This window comes from Erinaceus europaeus, chromosome 11 (genome assembly GCF_950295315.1).
Source record: "Erinaceus europaeus chromosome 11, mEriEur2.1, whole genome shotgun sequence".
NCBI lineage: Eukaryota > Metazoa > Chordata > Mammalia > Eulipotyphla > Erinaceidae > Erinaceus > Erinaceus europaeus.
In genome coordinates this window covers 6,631,464-6,651,465 of record NC_080172.1, presented here as the reverse complement: position 1 = coordinate 6,651,465, position 20,002 = coordinate 6,631,464, and the positions used below count along the sequence as shown (strand labels likewise).

Here is a 20,002-nt window from a genome sequence, read left to right as displayed (position 1 = left end):
TTTCCATTGTTGTTGCTGTTATTGTTGTTGCTGCTGTTTTTGGATAAGACCCGAACTGCCCCTGCGGCTCCAGACAGACTATGACCCACATAGTCAACGACTGCCACCTCTCCAGATTCAAAGGAGGTCTCAAAACTTGACATCAGGCTCAACCTGACGCTGTTGACTGGCTACGGAAGAAGGGCAAACGCTAGAAGAAGAAGAAGACAGAGAGAAATCGAGAGAGGAGGGAAAGACAGAAACGGGGAGAAAAAGATTGACACCTGCAGACCTGCTTCACCACTCGTGAAGACTGGGAAGCCAGGGGCTCAAACTGGGATCCTTGCGCAAGTCCTTGTGCTTCTTACCATGTGCGCTTACCATCCGCACTAACTAGCGCTGGGCCCCCAAAGGTCATTTCTTAACATCACTGTGGCATATGCAGTCATGGAGCTGGTGTGGGTGACATCGCCAACTCTGGGTCTCATGCTTGAGCATCCAGCACTCTATTTAAAACACAATATTCCAGGAGGCCGGGTGGTGGCGCCCCTGGTTGAGTGCACATGTTACAATGTGCAAGAACCCAGGTTCGAGCCTCCAGTCCCCACCTGCAGGGGGAAAGCTTCACAAGTGGTGAAGCAGTGCTGCAGGTGTCTGTCTGTCTGTCACCCTCTCTATCCCTCCCTTCCCTCTCGATTTCTGTCTCTATCCAATAAATAAATAAAGATTTTTAAAAATTCCAGAATCCACTCATTGTAAAACTTTCAGAAAAGTCGGAGAAGATAACTTCCTGAATTTTATAAAATGCACTGGCAAAGCAAACAATCAAACAAAAACAAAACAAAATACCCTACAACAACAGACACTACCCACTCTCCCCCTACCCTCACCCCCCCACACCCAAACTGAAATACATTTTTAGAGAATAGGGAAGGTTCTTTGTAGTCTTAGAGTTTAAAAAGGCAATAGATAATTATTATTATAACCACGTTATCTGGGAGCTTGTTTTGCTTCCAGACACCATTCACTCTTACTCAATATGTAGCAGAAAACCTAGCCAAAGTAATATGTCAAGAAAACAAAACTAGAAATGAGTAAGTTGATTTTTATTATTTACTAGTGACAGCATTACCTATGCAAAAAAAATCTCAAAGAGTCTTTACAAAAAGTCTTTGCAAATGTGCTGAAGTAAGACCACACACAAAAATTGATCCCATTTGCATACAGAATGGAAATATAGAGACCAAAACTAAAAGTACAAAAAGATTGGCCCCAGATCTCATCAAATTGATGGGGTTTACAGTAGTATGGATACCCCTTTCCCATATTAGGGAGCTACTCTCTTCCCTGATCCAGCTTTCTGGTCCTTTTCCCAGCCATGAAATCATCTCCCCAGACAATAATTAGGATTCACATCAGATTTCAGGTTCAGGCAAAAAACAAACAAACAAACAAACCACAAAAAACACTAATATAGTTACAGGCCCTTTGAAATATAACTAAAATATGCCTACTAGTTATCTACAAAATAGAGGACCCCCCCCCCAATGCTTCACCTGCACTATTCCAGCCTTTAGGTCCATAATTGTTCAACAGTTTGTTTGGCTTTGTATATTAACTCTCTTTTTAGCCACCAGGTTCCAGATGCTAGCAGGATGCGACCAGACTTCCCTGGACAGACGACCCCACCAATGTGCCTTGGAGCTCAGCTTCCCCAGAGCCCTGCCCCACTAGGGAAAGAGAGAGACAGGCTGGGAATATGGATCGACCTGTTAACGCTCATGTTCAGTGGGGAAGCACTGAACGCCTACACTGAACTTCTCTGTTCCAGTTTCTTGGAAACAGAGCTGGCAGTCAGCTGAGGTAAAGAACAAACACCTCATCACAGACCCCTGCGAGCGTCAACCCGGCTTTGACCTAGCATGTCATGATTGGGCCCTCCTCAATCGCTATCGAACAGGCCATGGCCGGTGCGCCGCTATGTTCCATCGCTGGGGAGCCAGAGACGACCCGAACTGCCCCTGCGGCTACAGACAGACTATGACCCACCTAGTCAACGACTGCCACCTCTCCAGATTCAAAGGAGGTCTCGAAACTTTACATCAGGCTCAACCAGATGCTGTTGACTGGCTACGGAAGAAGGGCAAACGCTAGAAGAAGAAGTGGGGAAGCAATTACAGAAGCCTGACCTTCCACCTTCTGCATCCCACAGTGACCCTGGGTCCATGCTCCCAGAGGGATAAAGAATGGGAAAGCTATCAGGGGAAGAGATGGGATACGGAGCTCTGGTGGTGGGAATTGTGTGGAGTTGTACCCCTATTATCCTATGGTTTTGTCAATGTTCCCTTTTTATAAATAAAAAAAATTTTTTTTTAAATCCACTGGAAAAAAAAGTACAAAAAGATTAAGAATTTCTCTAAAGAAAATAAAATACTTAGGCATAGCTCTAACAAATCATTACAAACTCATGCTGAAAACATCAGTGTTGATTAGCAATCTAAAGAAATGGAGAAGCATACTGTGTTTATGGGGCTTGAAGACTGCATTATAAAGAAGTCAATTTTCCTCTAATTGACTGTCACACTGAAATGCCAATGAAAATCTCAGGTGGCTTATTTATTTATCTTTTGACACGGTTTTTATTCTAAGTTCATCTAGCAGTCACCCCACCTAGTGTAGATCATGTCATTCTGAAATTGAAGAATGAAGTGGGAGGAATGAGAATACAACTCCCAAATATCAAAGGTAAACGAAAACAAGCTACCCGATTACAAAATGAACTAAAGACTCAAGCAAACATGTCATTACACAGGGCGACAGATGGCAAACACGCATGTGAAAGGTGTTTGACACCATCCATCAACGGAAAAACACATCCAGAGCACGACAGGACACCAAGATGGCTAGAATTAACAACAGAGACCCCACCAAATGTTAGTGGTAATGGGCAGAACTCAACACAGTCAGACAGCCTGATGGGAATGTGGACTGGGAGCTATGGCCACTCTGGGTAAGCTTGGCACTTCCTTAGAAAGGAACAGAAAATCACTATATGGCCCAGAAATTGCTCTATCAGACATTCATCCTAGGGAAATGAAAACCTATGCTCACTCAAGGCCTTTGTAGAAATGCTCACTGCAGTCTTTTTTTCTTTTAGGAAGTTTAGCATTTATTTGCATATATATATATATATATATATTCTTTTACAAATAAATGTAAATGGAGGACTTAAAACAAAGTGATATTTGATAAATATTTTCCCTGTGGGAGCTGTAGCTAAGATGAAAAATGAATTATAAACAAATTCCAAATAAATGCTCTAAGAAGTTCTCTTGAATTGTTGATAAATTGAGTGTCTCCAGCAAGTCTCTTCACACTTAATGTATTAACTGGGTGTATTTGTGGCATTTTGAATGAAATAAGAGCATCCTGACCAAGAGAATTTGTCATGCTAATTTGTCTGTTTGTAAGACTAGACACTGTTTTATATTTCAGGTCATACAAATAACTTTAATACTTTTTGTTTGACACAACTTGCATGTGGGTTAGTACAAAACCACAGTCCAAATATAAGTCATTGAATGCTTGCTTTAATTAAGGGTTTTCTATGTCTCAGAAGAGCCACTTGACCCCTGTGAATCCTAGTTTAATTATCTGCCACAAAAAGGGAGCAGTATCTGGAATCTATCACCTCATTTGCCTATGTAACTGGGAAGTATTTTTGAAAATTATTTTGAAGTAAGAGGATAGAAAAAGATACTCACCTTAAAAATGACTATCCATTAAGCTTAAGTTCTAATTAGTGGCTTTTAAAAAAATTTCTTTATTGGGGAATTAATGTTTTACATTCGATGGTAAACACAATAGTTTGTACATGCATAACATTTCCCAGTTTTGCATATAACAATGCAACCCCCACTAGGTCCTCTGTCATTCTTCTTGGACCTGTGTTCTGCCCCCTACCCACCCCAGAGTCTTTGACTTTGGTGCAATACGCCAATTCCAGTTCAGGTACTACTTGTGTTTGCTCTTCTGATCTTGTTTTTCAACTTCTGCCTGAGAGTGAGATCATCCCATATTCATCCTTCTGCTTCTGACTTATTTCACTTAACATGTATTTCTCAAGGTCTATCCAAGATCGGCTGAAAACAGTGAAGTCACCATTTTTTACAGCTGAGTAGTATTCCACTGAGTATATATACCACAACTTGCTCAGCCACTCATCTGTTGTTGGACACCTGGGTTGCTTCCAGGTTTTGCCTATTACAAATTGTGCTGCTAAGATCTGTGTACACAGATCTTTTTGGATGGGTGTGTTGGGTTCCTTAGGATATATCCCCAGGAGAGGAATTGCAAGATCATAAGGGTAGGTCCATTTCTAGCCTTCTGAGAGTTCTCCAGACTGTTCTCCAGAGAGGTTGAATTTACAATCCCACCAATTTACATTCCCACCAATAGTGCAGGAGGGTTCCTTTGACCCCACACCCTCTCCAGCATTTGCTGCTGTTACCTTTTCTGATGTATGACATTCTCACAGGAGTGAAGTGGTATCTCATTGTTGTCTTTATTTGCATTTTTCTGACAATCAAAGACTTGGAACATTTTTTCATGTGTTTCTCAGCCTTTTGGATTTCTTCTGTGGTAAATATTCTGTCCATGTCCTCTCCCCATTTTTGGATGGGGTTGTTTTCTTGTTGGTCATGATGAACAATCTTTTTAATACACTGCTGTATCCAGTTGGCTAGAATTCTGTTCAATATTTTAGCACCTATGTTCATCAGAGATATTGGTCTGTAGTTTTCTTTTTTGGTTGTGTCCCTGTCTGCTTTTGGCACCAGTGGGGCAAGAAAGATGCTAGAAAGACCCTTTGAAAGGGTCCTATCTACTAATGAAATGTTATCCCGTCATCAGGAATCTCCAAGAAATAGGCATGTGCTCTTAGAATTGTATCCTCTCTAAATGATTCATGAAATAACCTGTTTGTCAATCACATTGCTTGAAGTTGCCCCTGAACTCATTAAACGTGAATCTCGTAGAGGCGATACATACAGAGTCAGAGAATCAGCAGAGCCCAGGACAGCTGGAGGGAAGGTGAGGCCAACCAGGTTCCCTGGTGCAGTTATCACACACCTTTCCTGGCCACAGTGGGCAGATATTACAGAGGCTAAGCATGGGAAACTCACAACAAGCAGCCTGCACCCATGACCAATCAGCACTAGATGACACCCAGAGGTCTATGGCTGCAGGCAGCCTCTCATAAGCCCAGAGAAGCACTTCCCAACACCCACTGACACACAGGAGGAAAGCCGAGAGAAACAGCAGGGAGTGGGAATTATAATTTAACCCGAGCCTTGAAATTACCTGAAAGAAGAAAAAGGAGAAAAGGAGAAGGAGATGGTGAAGGAGAAAGAGGAGAAGAAAGAGGAAGAGGAGGAGGAGGAGGAGGAGGGAGAGGAGGAAGAGAAGAAGGAGGAGGAGAAGAAGAGGAAGAAGAGAAAGAAGAAGAAGAAGGAGGAGGAGGAGGAGGAGAAGGAGGAGAAGGAAGAGAAGGAGGAGAAGGAGGAGAAAGAGGAGAAGGAGGAGAAGGAGAAGGAGAAAAGCCATCAACAAAATGAGTTGAAGAGGGGCCAGTGGTGGTGCACCAGGTTGAGTGCACATGTTGTAATGCACAAGGACCCAGGTTCAAGCCCTGGTCCCCCCTGCAGGGGAAAAGCTTTGCAAGTGGTGAAGCAGTTCTACAGGTGTCTCTTTCTCTCTTCCTCTCTATCTCTCCCTTCCCTCTCAATTGCTGGCTGTCTGTGTCAAATAAAGATATTAAAAAATAATCATAAGTGAGTTGAATGAAAAGGAAATTAAGAAAGTTTTACCTTTGGACATCTTTGTAAGTAATTATCCCAAAATTTTCAGTCTACTACATGAATGATGGTGGGGAGGAAGGTGAGCATTGAAGTCTTTTGTCCCTAGGATACGTGCACATTTATTTATTTAGGAAAAAACAGATTTCTTGATATTGAATGCTCACCTGGAATCATTGTGTCCTTTCTAACTAATTCATGAAATAATTTGTTTATCAACCAACACTATTTAAAGTTACCCCTCTCCAAATGTTACAATGAATGTTCTGATTTTTTTTCTTTCCTAAATTAGTAATCTCAACATATCCATGAGTGGAATCAATTGAGTGGTAAGAATACAGTAATCACCCATGTTGGCACCTTTATTTGGCAGCTGAGTGGCTCATTTCAGTCCATTGGTCCCTAGTTAGCAATGTTTCTCTTGGCTGGGTTCTCTCTGTCTCTGCTCTTATGGGCCACAGGGTGTGTGGCATGCTGGCACTCACCTGCTTGGACACCTTGGCCCAGGTTTTCTTCAGCCTGTAGATGGCACTTCTGTTTAAGGCTGAGGTGATCTCCAGCACGCCATTGTAGTTATGCAGGCATCGGCAAATGTCCGCCACTGCCACCCACTTCTCGATCGCGTTGGCACGGGAGGTGATGTCTGGGTAATTCATTATCTGGGAGGTCACCAGGTTACTCATCTGAGACAAAGAAAGAGCCAAGAGAGAGGTGACTAAGAGCTAAAGCAATGCACTCAGGTAAAATCTACGACTCGCCTGCAGGAATGTTCGTAAATGTTCAGTTCTGTTAGACAAAACAAATGCATGTTCTTATGTAACAATGCTGAGGATAAGAATCACAGCAGCAACCTACATTCCTAGGTACTCACAGGCTTGGGTACTAGCAAAAGTGAGCATCTTTCATCTGGAAGTGAGCTGGAAATGATCCACTACTTTGAGCTCTTGGAGACTTACGTTGTCTTTAACATTCTATCACTTATGTTTAAAAAGCAAGTAAGCAACAGACTATATTTTAAGCAGTTATAGAAGCGAGAACTCCCACCTTCTGCACCCCATAAGGAATTTTGATCTATACTCTCAGAGGGATAAAGAATAGGGAAGCTTCTCAGGTGTTCAACAACAGATGAGTGGCTGAGCAAGTTGTGGTCTATATACACAATGAAAGTATATACTACTCAGCTGTTAAAAATGGTGACTTCACCGTTTTCAGCCGATCTTGGATAGACCTTGAAAAAATCATGTTGAGTGAAATAAGTCAGAAACAGAAGGATGAATATGGAATGATCTCACTCTCAGGCCAAAGTTGAAAAACAAGATCAGAAAAGAAAACACAAGTAGAACACTAAATGGAATTGGCGTAGAATACAGGTCCAAGAAGGATTCAGAGGACCTAGTGGGGGTTGTATTGTTATATGGGAAACCGGGGAAAGTTATGCATGTACAAACTATTGTACTTACTATTGAATGTAAAACATTAATTCCCCAATAAAAAAAAAAAGAGAAAAAAAAAAAGAATAGGGAAGCTTCCAACGGAGGGGATGGGACACAGAACTCCGGTGGTGGGAACTGTGTGGAATTGTACCCCTCTTATCCCACAATTTTGTTAAATCATTATTAAATCACCAATAAAATTTTTTTTTTTAAAAAAGAGTCTTAAGATCCTTACATCCACTTTGCACTAGTGAGCTCAGGGCTTTATTTTATGATTACGCACATCATTGAAGTGTTGGCTGGTCTTCATAATATAGGGTGTTCTTTCATTTTTATCCAGTTTCATCCATCCCTGCCCAAGGAACTCTCTGAAAATTCAAAGCAAAACACAGACCAAATAAGATTTCTCACGTGGTAGCTGTGATCCTGAATAATTATTGTTCGTGTTATATACATTAAACAGTGTTCAACACCTACTGTTCCTGACTGTCTGAAATGAATGAATGAATTTCAAACCCAAACTAAAAAAGAACTCTCATTTATTATCCTCCTCCTGTGAATGTTTGAAACTTTTTCTCTATTAATAGTATCCGAAAGATGAATCTGCAGTTGGTAAATGGTGAACAGAACAAGAGCAATAAAAAGATTAAATCTAATTCAGAAACCAACATTATTTTCCAGGGGAACATTTTTTTTAAAAAAATTAAGCCTTAGCAAAAGGCTCCAAAGACCCATTAATACCAAAAATGTTAATCAAGGACAGCATGTTTTCTTCCACAGAGCTCAGACATGCTCTCAGAGAATGTGATTCGAAGGGCAGGGATTCTCCTTTGCTCTTCCCAGAGCTCAGCAAGCATTCCTTGCGAGGATCACTTAACAGGAAATTCCTGGGAAGAAGGCAGTTATGCCACCACGTTGCTGTGCCCGGCAGGAGGCATGTCTGCTGGATAACATCACTGCTCCTTCCCCACACTCATGAGCAAGTTACCAGAGCATGGCGGTAAATCGGGGCAGATGGAAATTAGTGTGTATAGCCATGATGAAAAGTAGCTTGGAGGGGCAGGCGGTGGCGCAGCTGGTTAAGCGCACACATTCCAGTGTGCAAGGACCCACGCTCAAGTCCCTGGTCCCCACCTGCAGGGGGAAAGCTTCACGAGTGGTAAAGCAGAGCTGCAGGTGTCTCTCTGTCTCTCTCTAGGTCCTCCTCCTCCTCTCTCAATTTCTCTGTCTCTATCCAATAACCAATCAATCAATAATACATATATTTAAAAAAATAGCTTGAGGGCCAGGGAGCTAGCCTTACAACAGGGCAAAGGATTTACATATGCAACGTAGAATGTGCAACCCCTGGCACCACCCGATGCCAGAGCTGAGCACTTCTCTGGTCTCTTACACACTCACTCTCTTGGTTAAAAAAATAATAATAATTAAAAAGATAACTTAGATCGCAATTACTCTGACATATCCTTAATTCACGCAGGCTGAGTCACTGAGCAGAGTTCTTTATTCCCGTGGTGGTCCTGCTCCACCCTGTGAAGCTGGTGGGAGAAAAGGTTCCCTAATTCCATGGATGAATGTAATTGGTAGATGTCTGCCTCAGAGAATACAGGGAGGAGAGATGGAAAGGGTCCCGGGAAGATAGCACAGCACAAACAATCCAGAGGTTGTGCTCTGACTCTCTTTTCTCCTTTGTAGAGGACAGTCTCCTTTTTTTCCCATATTTATTTAACTATTAGATAGAGATAGCCAGAAATTGAGAGGGAAGAAGGAGGTAGTGAGGGAAAGAGAGAGAGATACCTGCAGCTTTGCGTCACCACTTGAAAAGCTCCCCCCACCCCCTGGGCAGGTGGGGCTTGCACCCTGGTCCTTATGCATTGTAACATATGTGCTCACTGAGGTGCCCCACCACCAAGCCCCCTAGAGGATATATTCTTCTCATTCCCACATCCTCACTGCTCTAGAGGGTTGTCAGGGGTGTTGCCTATGGGGGGGGGGGGGGATGTGGAGACGGGGGTGAGGTGAGAAGCCTCTAGTTCTTTATTTTTTCCTTGATTAGGAGGATTAATGGTTTACGCTTGACAATAAAATACAGTAGTTGGTGCAGGTGTACCATTTCTCAGTCTCCCACATAACACTCTAACCCTCACCACCTAGGTCCTCCTGCGCCATCCTGTTCCAGGACCTGAACAATCCCCACCCCCACCTCAGAGTCCCTGGCTTTGGCACAAGACACCGACTCCAGTCCAAGTTCTGCTTAGTGTTTTCCCTTCTGTTTTCATTTTTTCAACTTCTGTCAGGGAGCACTCTCGTTCTGAACTCAAAGTCTCCAAATAATCACTGCTTTCATTTATAAAATCAATCGACCAGTGCCATCCTTTGGCCATTTTGCAGGTTCATAGAGCGTTCTACTAGCGGAGGGTGAGGAAAAGGAAGTCTGCAAGTTCATCTTCTGACCCTGTTTCTTTTTATTTCTTTATTGGGGGATTCATGTTTGAAGGTCGACAGTAAGTACAGTACTTTGTATATGCGTAACATTTCTCAGGTTTCCACATAACAATACAACCTTGGGTCCTCTGTCATCCTGTTCCAGGACCTGAACTCTCCCCCCACCCCTGACCCACCCACGCCAGAGTCTCTGACTTTGGTGCAATACACCACTGACCCTGTTTCTTGTTCTTCTCAGACAGAGCTTTAACTCTGACTTGCTAGCCGTTCTCTAGCCATCCTTCCCGCCACGCTTATCCCTCCATCATCATAGAAGTCCTCTCAGGTGACATGGGTCACATTTATGTCTTTTAATTTTTTTATATTTATTTATCTTCCCTTTTGTTGCCCTTGTTTTTTGTTGTTGTAGTAATTATTATTGTTGTGGTTATTGATGTCGTCATTTTTGGATAGGACAGAGAGAAATGGAGAGAGGAGGGGAAGACAGAGATGGGGAGAGAAAGATAGACACCTGCAGACCTTCTACACTGCCTGTGAAGTGACTCCCCTGCAAGTGGGGAGCCGGGGGCTTGAACCAGGATCCTTACGTTGATCCTCGTGCTTTGCGCCACCTGCGCTTAACTTTCTGTGCTACCACCTGACTCTCCACATTCATTTCTTGCCCACCTCCTTTCTTACTTTCAGTATAGTTCTCACTTCACAGGAGTGGTGTGTGAGCAGTTCCACTATGTCCAAATGAAGGCCATGCTTGTGGATTATGGAACATGACAGCTATTAGGGGGCTTAAGAAATATTCCATTACTCTACATGTGAGGAAATTAAAGGTACCAAAATTAAATATGGTAAGCCCATGGGGATAAAGCTTATAAAGACACGTTAACTGATGAAAGAATTGTAGCAGAATTTATAGCTCTTGCCCTTAGTTGTTTTTGCTCACAGCAGCCCTAGATTGTTCAGTATGACTTGGAATTGTCACTGAAGGTGGTTTCTTTGGACTGCAGTGGCAAGTCACTGGGCAGAGTGCAGAACATGCATTCCTGATGTTCTGGGCTTGACCTCTGGAAACACATGCTGCATCAGTGCTGTGGTCCCTGATATATATATATATATATATATATATATATATATATATATATATAAATATTTTATTTATTTCTTTATTTGCCTCCAGGGCTATTGCTGGGGATCAGTGCCTGTACCATGAATCCACTGCTCCTGGAGGCTATTTTCCCATTTTTTGGTTACCTTTGTTGCTGTTGTTATTGTTGTTATTGCTATTGTCATTGTTGGACAGGACAGAGAGAGATCAAGAGAGAAGGGTAAGACAAAGAGGGAGAAAGACACCTGCAGACCTGCTTCACTGCTTGTGAAGTGACCACCCCTTGCAGGTAGGGAGCTGGGGGCTCGAATTAGGATCCTTAATCCGGTCCTTGAATCACTGCCTGAACCCCTGAATATTATATTTATTTTTTAATGAAAGAGACAGAGAAATTAGAGAGAGGCAGAGGTGGGGGGAGAAACTGGCCAGAGGACTGCTCAGCTCTGGTTTATGGTGACACTGGGGATTGAACCTGGTATTTCAGTCTCAGACGTAAGTCTTTTGCATTACCACTATGTTGTCTCCCTAGCCCAATATATGTATTACAATTTTTGTGTGCAAAGACTCAGGTTCAACACCCGACCCCCACCTGCAGGTAGGGAAGCTTCAAGAGTGGTAAAGCAGTGCTGCAGGTATCTCTCTTCCTTTGTATCTCTCCTCCTTAAATTTCTCTCCTCTCAATCTCTCCCCCTCAATTTCTCTCCATCTCTCTCCAAATTAAATAAAGTAAAATATAATACTTAAAAATTAGATGATAAAACATAATTCTTGTAGTCCAGAAAATGGCAAAGTGGTAGAATGTAGGACTTACAACTAAAAGATCCTGAGTTCAAGCCCCAGTACCATATATGCCAGTGACAGTGATCTCTCTCTCTCTCTCTCTCTCTCATAAATAAAATCAGTGAATCTTTTTTTAAAAAGAAGTTTTAAATAGGGGCCAGGTAGTGGTGCACCTGGCTGAGCGTACATGTTACAGTGCTCAAGAACCTGGGTTCAAGTCCCCAGTCCCCACCTGCAAGGGGAAAGCTTTGCAAGTGGTGAAACAGGGCTGCAGATGTCTCTCTCTGTCACTTTCCCTTTCTGTCACCCTTCCCTCTAAGTTTCTGGCTGTCTCTATCCAATAAATAAATAAAGATAAAAAAATCAAAAAAGAGAAAATTTTTTAAAATTTTTATTTATTTATTTATTTATTATTGGATAGAGACAGAGAGAAATAGAGGGGGGAGCTAGAGATGGAGAGAGACAGAGAGACACCTGCAGCCCTGCTTCACCACTCGTGACGCCTTCCCCCTGCAGATGAGGACCAGGGGCTTTAAACCAGGTCCTTGTGCACTGTAGTGTGAGTGCTTAACCAGGTGTGCCATGGTCTGGCCCCAAGAGAAAAGTTTTAAATAAAGTTTTCAAAACCTACAGAAATCGGGATCTCTAAGGGAGGTGTCGGGGTAAATGTTTCAATAAATTTTCCTAATGATTTTAGGCACATTACAGCTTGAGAGCCATTGGTACAGCTACAGTGAGGATTCTTAAACTTGAGAACTTAAGATTTTATAAGAGTTCATGCTCTGTGGGAACAGCAGTACATAGAGTAAGACTGCTAAGGAGAGAAACACAGATGGGAGGGTACTGCTGCTGCTGCTGGCGCACCCAGTGAAGCCACTTCTTACCGAGTGCAAGGACCCGGATTTAAGCCCCGGCTCCCCACCTGCAGGAGGGACCCTTCACATTTGGTGAAGCAGGTCTACAGGTATCTTTCTCACCTCCTCTCTCTCTCTCCATCCATTCCTCCCTTCTCAATTTCTCTCTGCCTTACCCAATAAAAGTTAGAAAGAATAAAAAAGGAAAAAATTAAAAAATTATTCTGAGAGAGAAAGAGAGAAAGGAAACACACAGAAGTGGGATTCTTGTGAGTTTTCTATTTCAATGTTTCCATCCCAAATCAGCTGGAACCAAAAGATATTCAAGAGAGACCAGCTTAAGATCAAGACTCACAGCCCTGCACACGCATCTGCCTTAGGGATGACGGCATCCCTCAGTGGTTGGTTGCGTAGAACGGGTCTGCTCGCAGCACTTACTCGTAGGGGATGCTTCTGAAAATGATGTGGTCTAGAAGGGTGATCTGCTCGGCCAGTTCCATGGCTGACAAAGTCTCAAAGCATTCAGCTTTCGGACAGTCTGTCTGCAAGACACAAGAGAAGAGAATGAGACACATGCTGGGGATGAGGAGGTAGTTAGTTCCCTGGCATGGTGGAAAAACAAATTCCATCCTAGTTTAGTTCTGAAAGAACATGGCAGAGAGCATGGGGAGAGAGCTCACCTGGGAGGATGTCTGCTTTGCCATGCACATGACCCAGGCTCCAACCCCTAGTCCCACAAAGGAATACTCTGACCTTGCCGGGGGCGGGGTGGGGGATTCAATGCTGTGGTATCTCCCTATTCCTGTCTCTTTCTTTCTATTTCTTTGATAGATGTAGCACTGAGGATCCAACTGGGAGCCTCAGCCATGCAGGCCCCCCATTTTACCAGGTGAGTGGTTTTCCCAATCTCTGTTTCTCAGTCTGAACAACAACAAAAAATTGGCCTGGGAGTGGTGAAATTATACCGAGGGCCTGACGCCTTGCGGGGGGTGGGGGGAGCATGCATCAATTAGGGTTTTTTTTTAAGATATTGCATTTGGGGTGTGTGTGTGTGTGTGTGTGAGAGAGAGAGAGACATGCAGACACTGAGTCTCGAACACTGTTCTGCTCTGACAGTAATGCAGGGAATTAGATTTGGGGCTTTGGTGCTCAGGTCTTAAAGACTTCTGTGAAACCGTTATGCTGTGTTCCCCACTCTACCTCACAGACTTTATCAACAGAACATAAAGCCAAGCACTTACTTACTAGTTGTGGACTTACTTCCTGACCTTGAGAGTTGGTTTGTGCATTACTGTGTTGGTTAAGACCGTGATGGAACTTACCAGTTGAATTATATCTTCTAATTTTAGGTAGATATCATCTTGATCATCTTGTGAAAGGACTCTAGAAGAGAAAAATAAAATATCTTCTGTGAAAATATAAACTGGCCCAGTCCTTGTGGAAGCCAGTTTGAAGATTTCTCAGAACATTACAAATAGACCTGGTCATTGACCTGGTCAATCTCTCTCCTGGGAATTCACCCAAAGGAGACAAAAAAAACTACCAGAGTATATCTGTGCACACCTTTGTTCACAGCACCCCAATTCATAATCCACAAAACTTATAAGCAAGCCAGACATCCACTGACAGATAAGTGGCTAAAATAATTGTGATACACACACACACACACACACGCACGCACACGCACACACACACTGGAATACTACTCATCTGTTAAAAATGATGAAGCCTTCTCTTTTGCCTCATTTTAGATGGAAGCTGAAGGCATCATGTTAAGGGAAATAAGCCAAAAAGAGAAGGCCCAATACTGAATGACCTCGCTTATAGAGAGAAATTAATAAATCAGGGCAGAGAGGGGAAACAGAGTAAAACCTGGATTGTGTATAGTATATTGCTCCCAAGCAAAGGGCTTTGTGGCAAGAGGGGGAGGGTGGGGATGAAGAGAACCTGGGGGTCCTGTTTCAAGATGAGGGAGAAGGGCCTAAGTTTTGGGCAAGAGTGTTCTGCAAAGAATCTTCCCAGGGAGATGAGAAACTGCACCGATGTGTCAACAGCTGTACAGTAAGCCACCAACTCCCCCAATAAAATTATATATGTATCTTCCATGGAAATAGACATGGCAGGAACATAATGACAATGTGCACTTTCCCTGGTTGGAAAATGGAGAAGTCCTGGCCTGAGCAGGTGATACCAGGTAGAGGGGTGGAGCTGTGAGAAGGACACAGGTGTCACAAAAAAAGTGGAGAGCAGGGAGTCGGCTGGTAGCGCAGTGGGTTAAGCGCACGTGGTACAAAGCACAAGGACCGGCGTAAGGATCCCGGTTCAAGCCCCCGGCTCCCCAACTGCAGGGGAGTCGCTTCACAGGCGGTGAAGCAGGTCTGCAGGTGTCTGTCTTTCTCTCCCCCTCTCTGTCTTCCCCTCCTCTCTCCATTTCTCTCTGTCCTAGCCAACAATGACGACATCAATAACAATAATAACTGCAATAATAAAACAAGGGCAAAACCAAAGGAAAAATGAATAAATAAATATTAAAAATAAGTGGAGAGGGATCAAGAAAGCTGATTTATAATAAGGAGCTAATTTATCCTCTAAAAGACTGTCAAAAGAAAAGGCAAAATACACTTGAGGAATAGAGGAAGAGTGAGTGCAGCCTAGACTGTTCCCAGCTGTGACTCCGGACTGTGAGCTCAGACCTACAGGGATGCAGAGGTCACACAGGCTCCTGTGCTGAATATGGGCCCCAGAGCAGATGGATGGGGTTTACACTTTACAATATTTATATACTTTTCCCAGATTTGGGAGCTTCTCTCTGCCCTGATCCAGTTTTCTAGTCCTATTTCCAACTTTGACACCATCTCCCCAGACAATACCTTTGGTCCACCTGCATGTTAGCTGGAATATACCAAAAATAGACTTCCTAGCTTTTTCCAAAATGAAGAGCCCCAAATCTCATCTGCTATATTTTTAGATTTTTAAATCAAATGATTTAAATCATTTGTTCTGCGTTAGATCTTAGTGCTTTTCAGCCACCAAGTTGCAGATGCTAACACGAAGCCTCACCAATGTATCCTGGAACCCCACCTCTCCAGAGCCCTGCCCCACTAGGGAAAGACAGAAACAGATGTGGGGGGTGGGGGTGTTAGCCTGCTGATGCCCATGTCCAGCAGAGAAGCAATTACAGAAGCCAGAACTTCCACCTTCTGCACCCCATAATGATCCTGGGTCCATACTCCCAGGGGGATAATGAATAGGGAAGCTTCCAGTGGAGGGAATGGGACATGGAACTCTGGTGGTAGGAACTGTGGGGAATTGTACATCTCTTATCCTAAGTCTTGTCAATTTATTAAATTGAAAAAAAAAAAAGGCAAAATAAAACCAGGAAGACAAAAACACGGACCATCGGAGTGAGCTGAGCATTACTGTGTACTGTGAATTTGGGCACTTTAAATTTTACATTTTATTTTTTTAAATATCTGTTTTTTTAGTATTGGAAAGAGACCGAAAGAAATTAAGAGGGGAGGGGGAGACAGAGAGGGAGAGGGCCAGAGAGACTCTTGCAGACTTGCTTCACTCATAAAGCTTTGCTCCTGCAGGTGGGAACCAGGGGCTTGAACCCAGGCCCTTGTTCACTGTAGTGTGTGCACTTAACCAGGTGTGCCACCGCCTGGCCCCTGAAACTTTAGATTTTCCAAAACGAAGCCAGTCACTTATCAAAAGTATTAAAAGAGATTGAAAAGTTCCAATTAGTGTAGCCCATATGCCGGAGGGGGAGGTAGGAGGGAGAGAGAAAGAGAGACGCTTGCAGACCAGCTTCACCACTTGTGAAGCGTCTCCCCACCAAGTGGGAAGTGAGGCTTGAACCCAGATCCTTGTGTGGGTCCTTGTGCTTAGTACTATGTGAGCTTAACTGGGTGTGCTACCATCCAGCCCCCACAAGTAAATCTTTAAAAAAGATCTCTGTAACTCCTGATGGAATCACAGGGGCACAGCTTCACTTTAAGTTCTTCATTAAATCTCTGTCTGCCACAAAACCGGAAGTGACTGAGTGCAATTCTTGCTGAAACAGCCAAGCCAAACCTGTCTCCAGGAAAGAGAAGCTGATAAGTGACACTTTACTAGTGAGAACAATATCCTTACTGGTCCCAGGAATGTAAAAAATACATCCTGGGAGCTGGGTGGTGGCGCAGCAGATTAAGCACGCATGGTGCAAAGCGCAAGGACCGGCGTAAGGATCCCGGTTCGAGCCCCCGGCTCCCCACCTGCAGGGGAGTCGCTTCACAGGTGGTGAAGCAGGTCTGCAGGTGTCTGTCTTTCTCTCCCCCTCTCTGTCTTCCCCTCCTCTCTCCATTTCTCTCTGTCCTATCCAACAACAGCAACAGCTATGACAACAATAACTACAACAAGCAAAACAACAAGGACAACAAAAAAGGGGGAAATGGCCTCCAGGAGCAGTGGATTTGTAGTGCAGGCACCGAGCCCCAGTGATAAGCCTGGAGACAAAAATAAATTAATAATAATAATAATAATAATAATAATATCCTTTGGCTTGATATAGCCTCCTTTTCTTCACATATATATGACAGAAACAGAGAGAAATTGAGAAGGGGGAGGGACACAGAGACACCTGCAGCACTGCAGCCCTGCTTCATCACTTGTGAAGCTTTCCCCCTGCAGGTGGGGACTAGTGGGGGCTCGAACCGAGGTCCTTGCACACTTCAATATGTGTGCTTAACCAGGTGCGCCACCAGCTGGCCCCTAGGGCTGTATTTTCTGTGGACAGACTGCAATCAGCGAATGTAATTAGTGGGCGCCTGTGATGGTCTTTACCTCAGTATATTTGCTGTAGCTTTTCTTTCTTGGGGAAGCAGGTCTGGGTCTCGCAAAACTTCTTCTAGCAAATTTAGGACATTCATCTTTAGTTCGTTGTTGAGTTCAAAATCCTATAAAGTAAAATGAGTCGTTTAAAATAACAATGTGACACCACTGCCCACCATAAATTCTTCAGAAAACAAGAAATGTAAATGAATATCTGTGGCGGGGGTCGGGCGGTAGCACAGCGGGTTAAGCGCAGGTGGTGCAAAGCGCAAGGACCGGCATAAGGATCCCGGTTGGAGCCCCCAGCTCCCCACCTGCAGGGGAGTCGCTTCACAGGCGGTGAAGCAGGTCTGCAAGTGTCTGTCTTTCTCCCCCCTCTCTGTCTTCCCCCTCCTCTCTCCATTTCTCTCTGTTCTATCCAACAACGAACGAAATAAACAACAACAGTAATAACCACAAGGCTACAACAAGGGCAACGAAAGGGGAAAAAAATGACCTCCAGGAGCTGTGGCTTCATGGTGCAGACACTGAGCCCCAGCAATAACCCTGGAAGCAAAAATAAAAAATAAAAATCTGTGACATCCAGACTCTCCTTCCTCTCTCTCTCTCTCTCTCTCTCTCTCCTCTCTCTCTCTCTCTTTTCTGACCCAAAGCCTGACTTTGTTGATTTGGGTTGGGACTTGTTGGTATCACTGACAGGCTCCTTGGGAAAGGAAGATTTCTCAGAGAAACATGCTTCCTTTTGCCTGGAACACTGCCTCCTTCCCACAAAGGTTCTCTTTGTGTCTCAGGTCTAGAAGGTGGCATACCTTCTCCCAGAAGCATTCCTTCACTGACGCAGTCGAATGCGGGGTTTCACCTTAGTGGTCCCGTGGTGCCTCTACCCTGACTCATGGTACTGTAAGGGATGACTCAATTATTATCTGCTTTCCCACTGAAAACCATGACTTAGAACAGCTACTGGGACACAGTCATAGTACATAATCTGTTGTTATTTCAAGAAGAAAATCTGGCATTTGGGCAGTGATTGAAATCAAGAACTTCAACATCCGCTAAGGGCTAAGGAGTAAAGGCCACTCCCATGGAAGCATGTGAGCACACACTTGAATGAGGTTTATGGGCTGCTGCCCATTGGACAAATCCTGGCATGCCAGCATCAAAGTGAATGACGGGAAAAAAAAGTAACAAACAACCAACTAAATGAAAAGAACACACAGGGGCTGGGTGGTGGTGCTCCTCACTGACGCCGAGAATCCGGGTTTGAGTCCTCGGTTCCCACCTGCAGGGGGAAAGCTTCACTGTGGTGAAGCAGGGCTGCAGGTGTCTCTCTGTCTCTCTCCCTCTCTATCAACCCCTTCCCTCTCAACTTCTGGCTGTCTCTATCCAATAAATAAATAAAGATAATAAACAAATTAAAGAAAAGGGACATGCTGTCTGTACTGTTTCCAAAAATAGATAAAGACATAAAGAGTATGAAGGGACAGTTATTGGGCAGTGGCATATCCCACCTGGCAAATAGGAAGAAATAAAAGGGGAAGTTGCCATTTTCTTTCTTTCTTTCTTTCTTTTTTTTGACACCCGTGGATCTCCTCCTCTGAATCACAGGAAACTGACAGTGTGTTCTGAGTTGAGGATTTTTATACAACTCATGTGAGTGGAACCGTGTAACAGCTTTCCTTTTTTTATAAAAAAATATTTATTTGTTCCCTTTTGTTGCAGTTTTTTTTTTTGCTGTAGTTATTATTGTTGTTGTTGGATAGGACAGAGAGAAATGGAGAGAGGAGGGGAAGACAGAGAGGGGGAGAGAAAGACAGACACCTGCAGACCTGCTTCACCGCCTGTGAAGCGACTCCCCTGCTGGTGGGGAGCCGGGGGCTCGAACCGGGATCCTTATGCCAGTCCCTATGCTTTGCACCACCTAGGAAGTTGCCATTTTCAACCAAAGTAGTAACAACTGATTCAGGCAAGGATCATGAATGGAAGCTAAGATTTTATTGGGAAACAGAATGAACAATGTCAGAATACCCCTGTCTTAGAATTATTTGTTCGTTACTGAGATACCATCTTAAGGCGTGGATGGGGACACACCTGGTTGAGGGCACATGTTATAATGTGCGAGGACCCGGGTTCAAGCCCCTGGTCCCCATCTGCAAGGGGAAAGCTTTGTGAGTGAAGCAGGGCTGCAGGTGTCTCTCTGACTCTCTCCCTCTGTATCACCACCCCCCCCCCACTTGGTTTCTGGCTGTCTCTATGCAATAAACAAATAAAGTGGGGTGGGCAAGTGGTGACACACCTGGATAAGCATTCATATGACAGTGCACAAGGACCCAGGTTCAAGCCCCTGGTCCCCACCCGCAGGGGGAAGGTTTCTTGGTGAGGTAGGGCTGCAGGTGTTTCTCTCTTTGCTTCTCTATCTCCCCTTCTCTCAATCTCTCTGTCTCTATCCAATAAAATAAAATAAAAAACACAAATAAAGGTAATAAAATTAAAAAAAAAACAAAGATACACCACCTTAACCAAAGTAATGGAACAAACTTAATGAGCACTGACAGAACAAGCCAGCATCACACACCTAATGTAATGCTCGGCAAGATTCATCAACTACTTACTTTTTGTATAAAAGGCATGCATAATCTCAACTACTTGTAAGGAAGCACTAGGCTGTAAGCTTCAAGAATATAAATTTCATCAAAATAAACAAAGACATGGACACTTCCCCAAAAGCAGCAGGCTCCCACCCAT

At 43.8% G+C, this 20,002-nt stretch overlaps 1 protein-coding gene across 3 annotated transcripts in view; it reads right to left on the bottom strand.

Moving 5' to 3' along the window:
• The window catches only part of RASGRF2 (Ras protein specific guanine nucleotide releasing factor 2), a 250,817-nt gene that overhangs the window by 17,304 nt on the left and 213,511 nt on the right, over positions 1-20,002 (bottom strand). For all 3 annotated transcript variants that reach the window (XR_009552454.1, XM_060201103.1, XM_060201104.1), the window contains exons 19-23: positions 17,273-17,385; positions 13,768-13,828; positions 12,884-12,987; positions 7,551-7,635; positions 6,320-6,517 (exon numbers count right to left, since the gene is read on the bottom strand). Coding sequence is in view for 2 of the 3 variants with exons in the window: in XM_060201103.1 (XP_060057086.1) it covers positions 6,320-6,517; positions 7,551-7,635; positions 12,884-12,987; positions 13,768-13,828; positions 17,273-17,385 (561 nt within the window). In the remaining variant the exon portion in view is untranslated. The remainder of the gene's footprint in view (positions 1-6,319; positions 6,518-7,550; positions 7,636-12,883; positions 12,988-13,767; positions 13,829-17,272; positions 17,386-20,002) is intronic.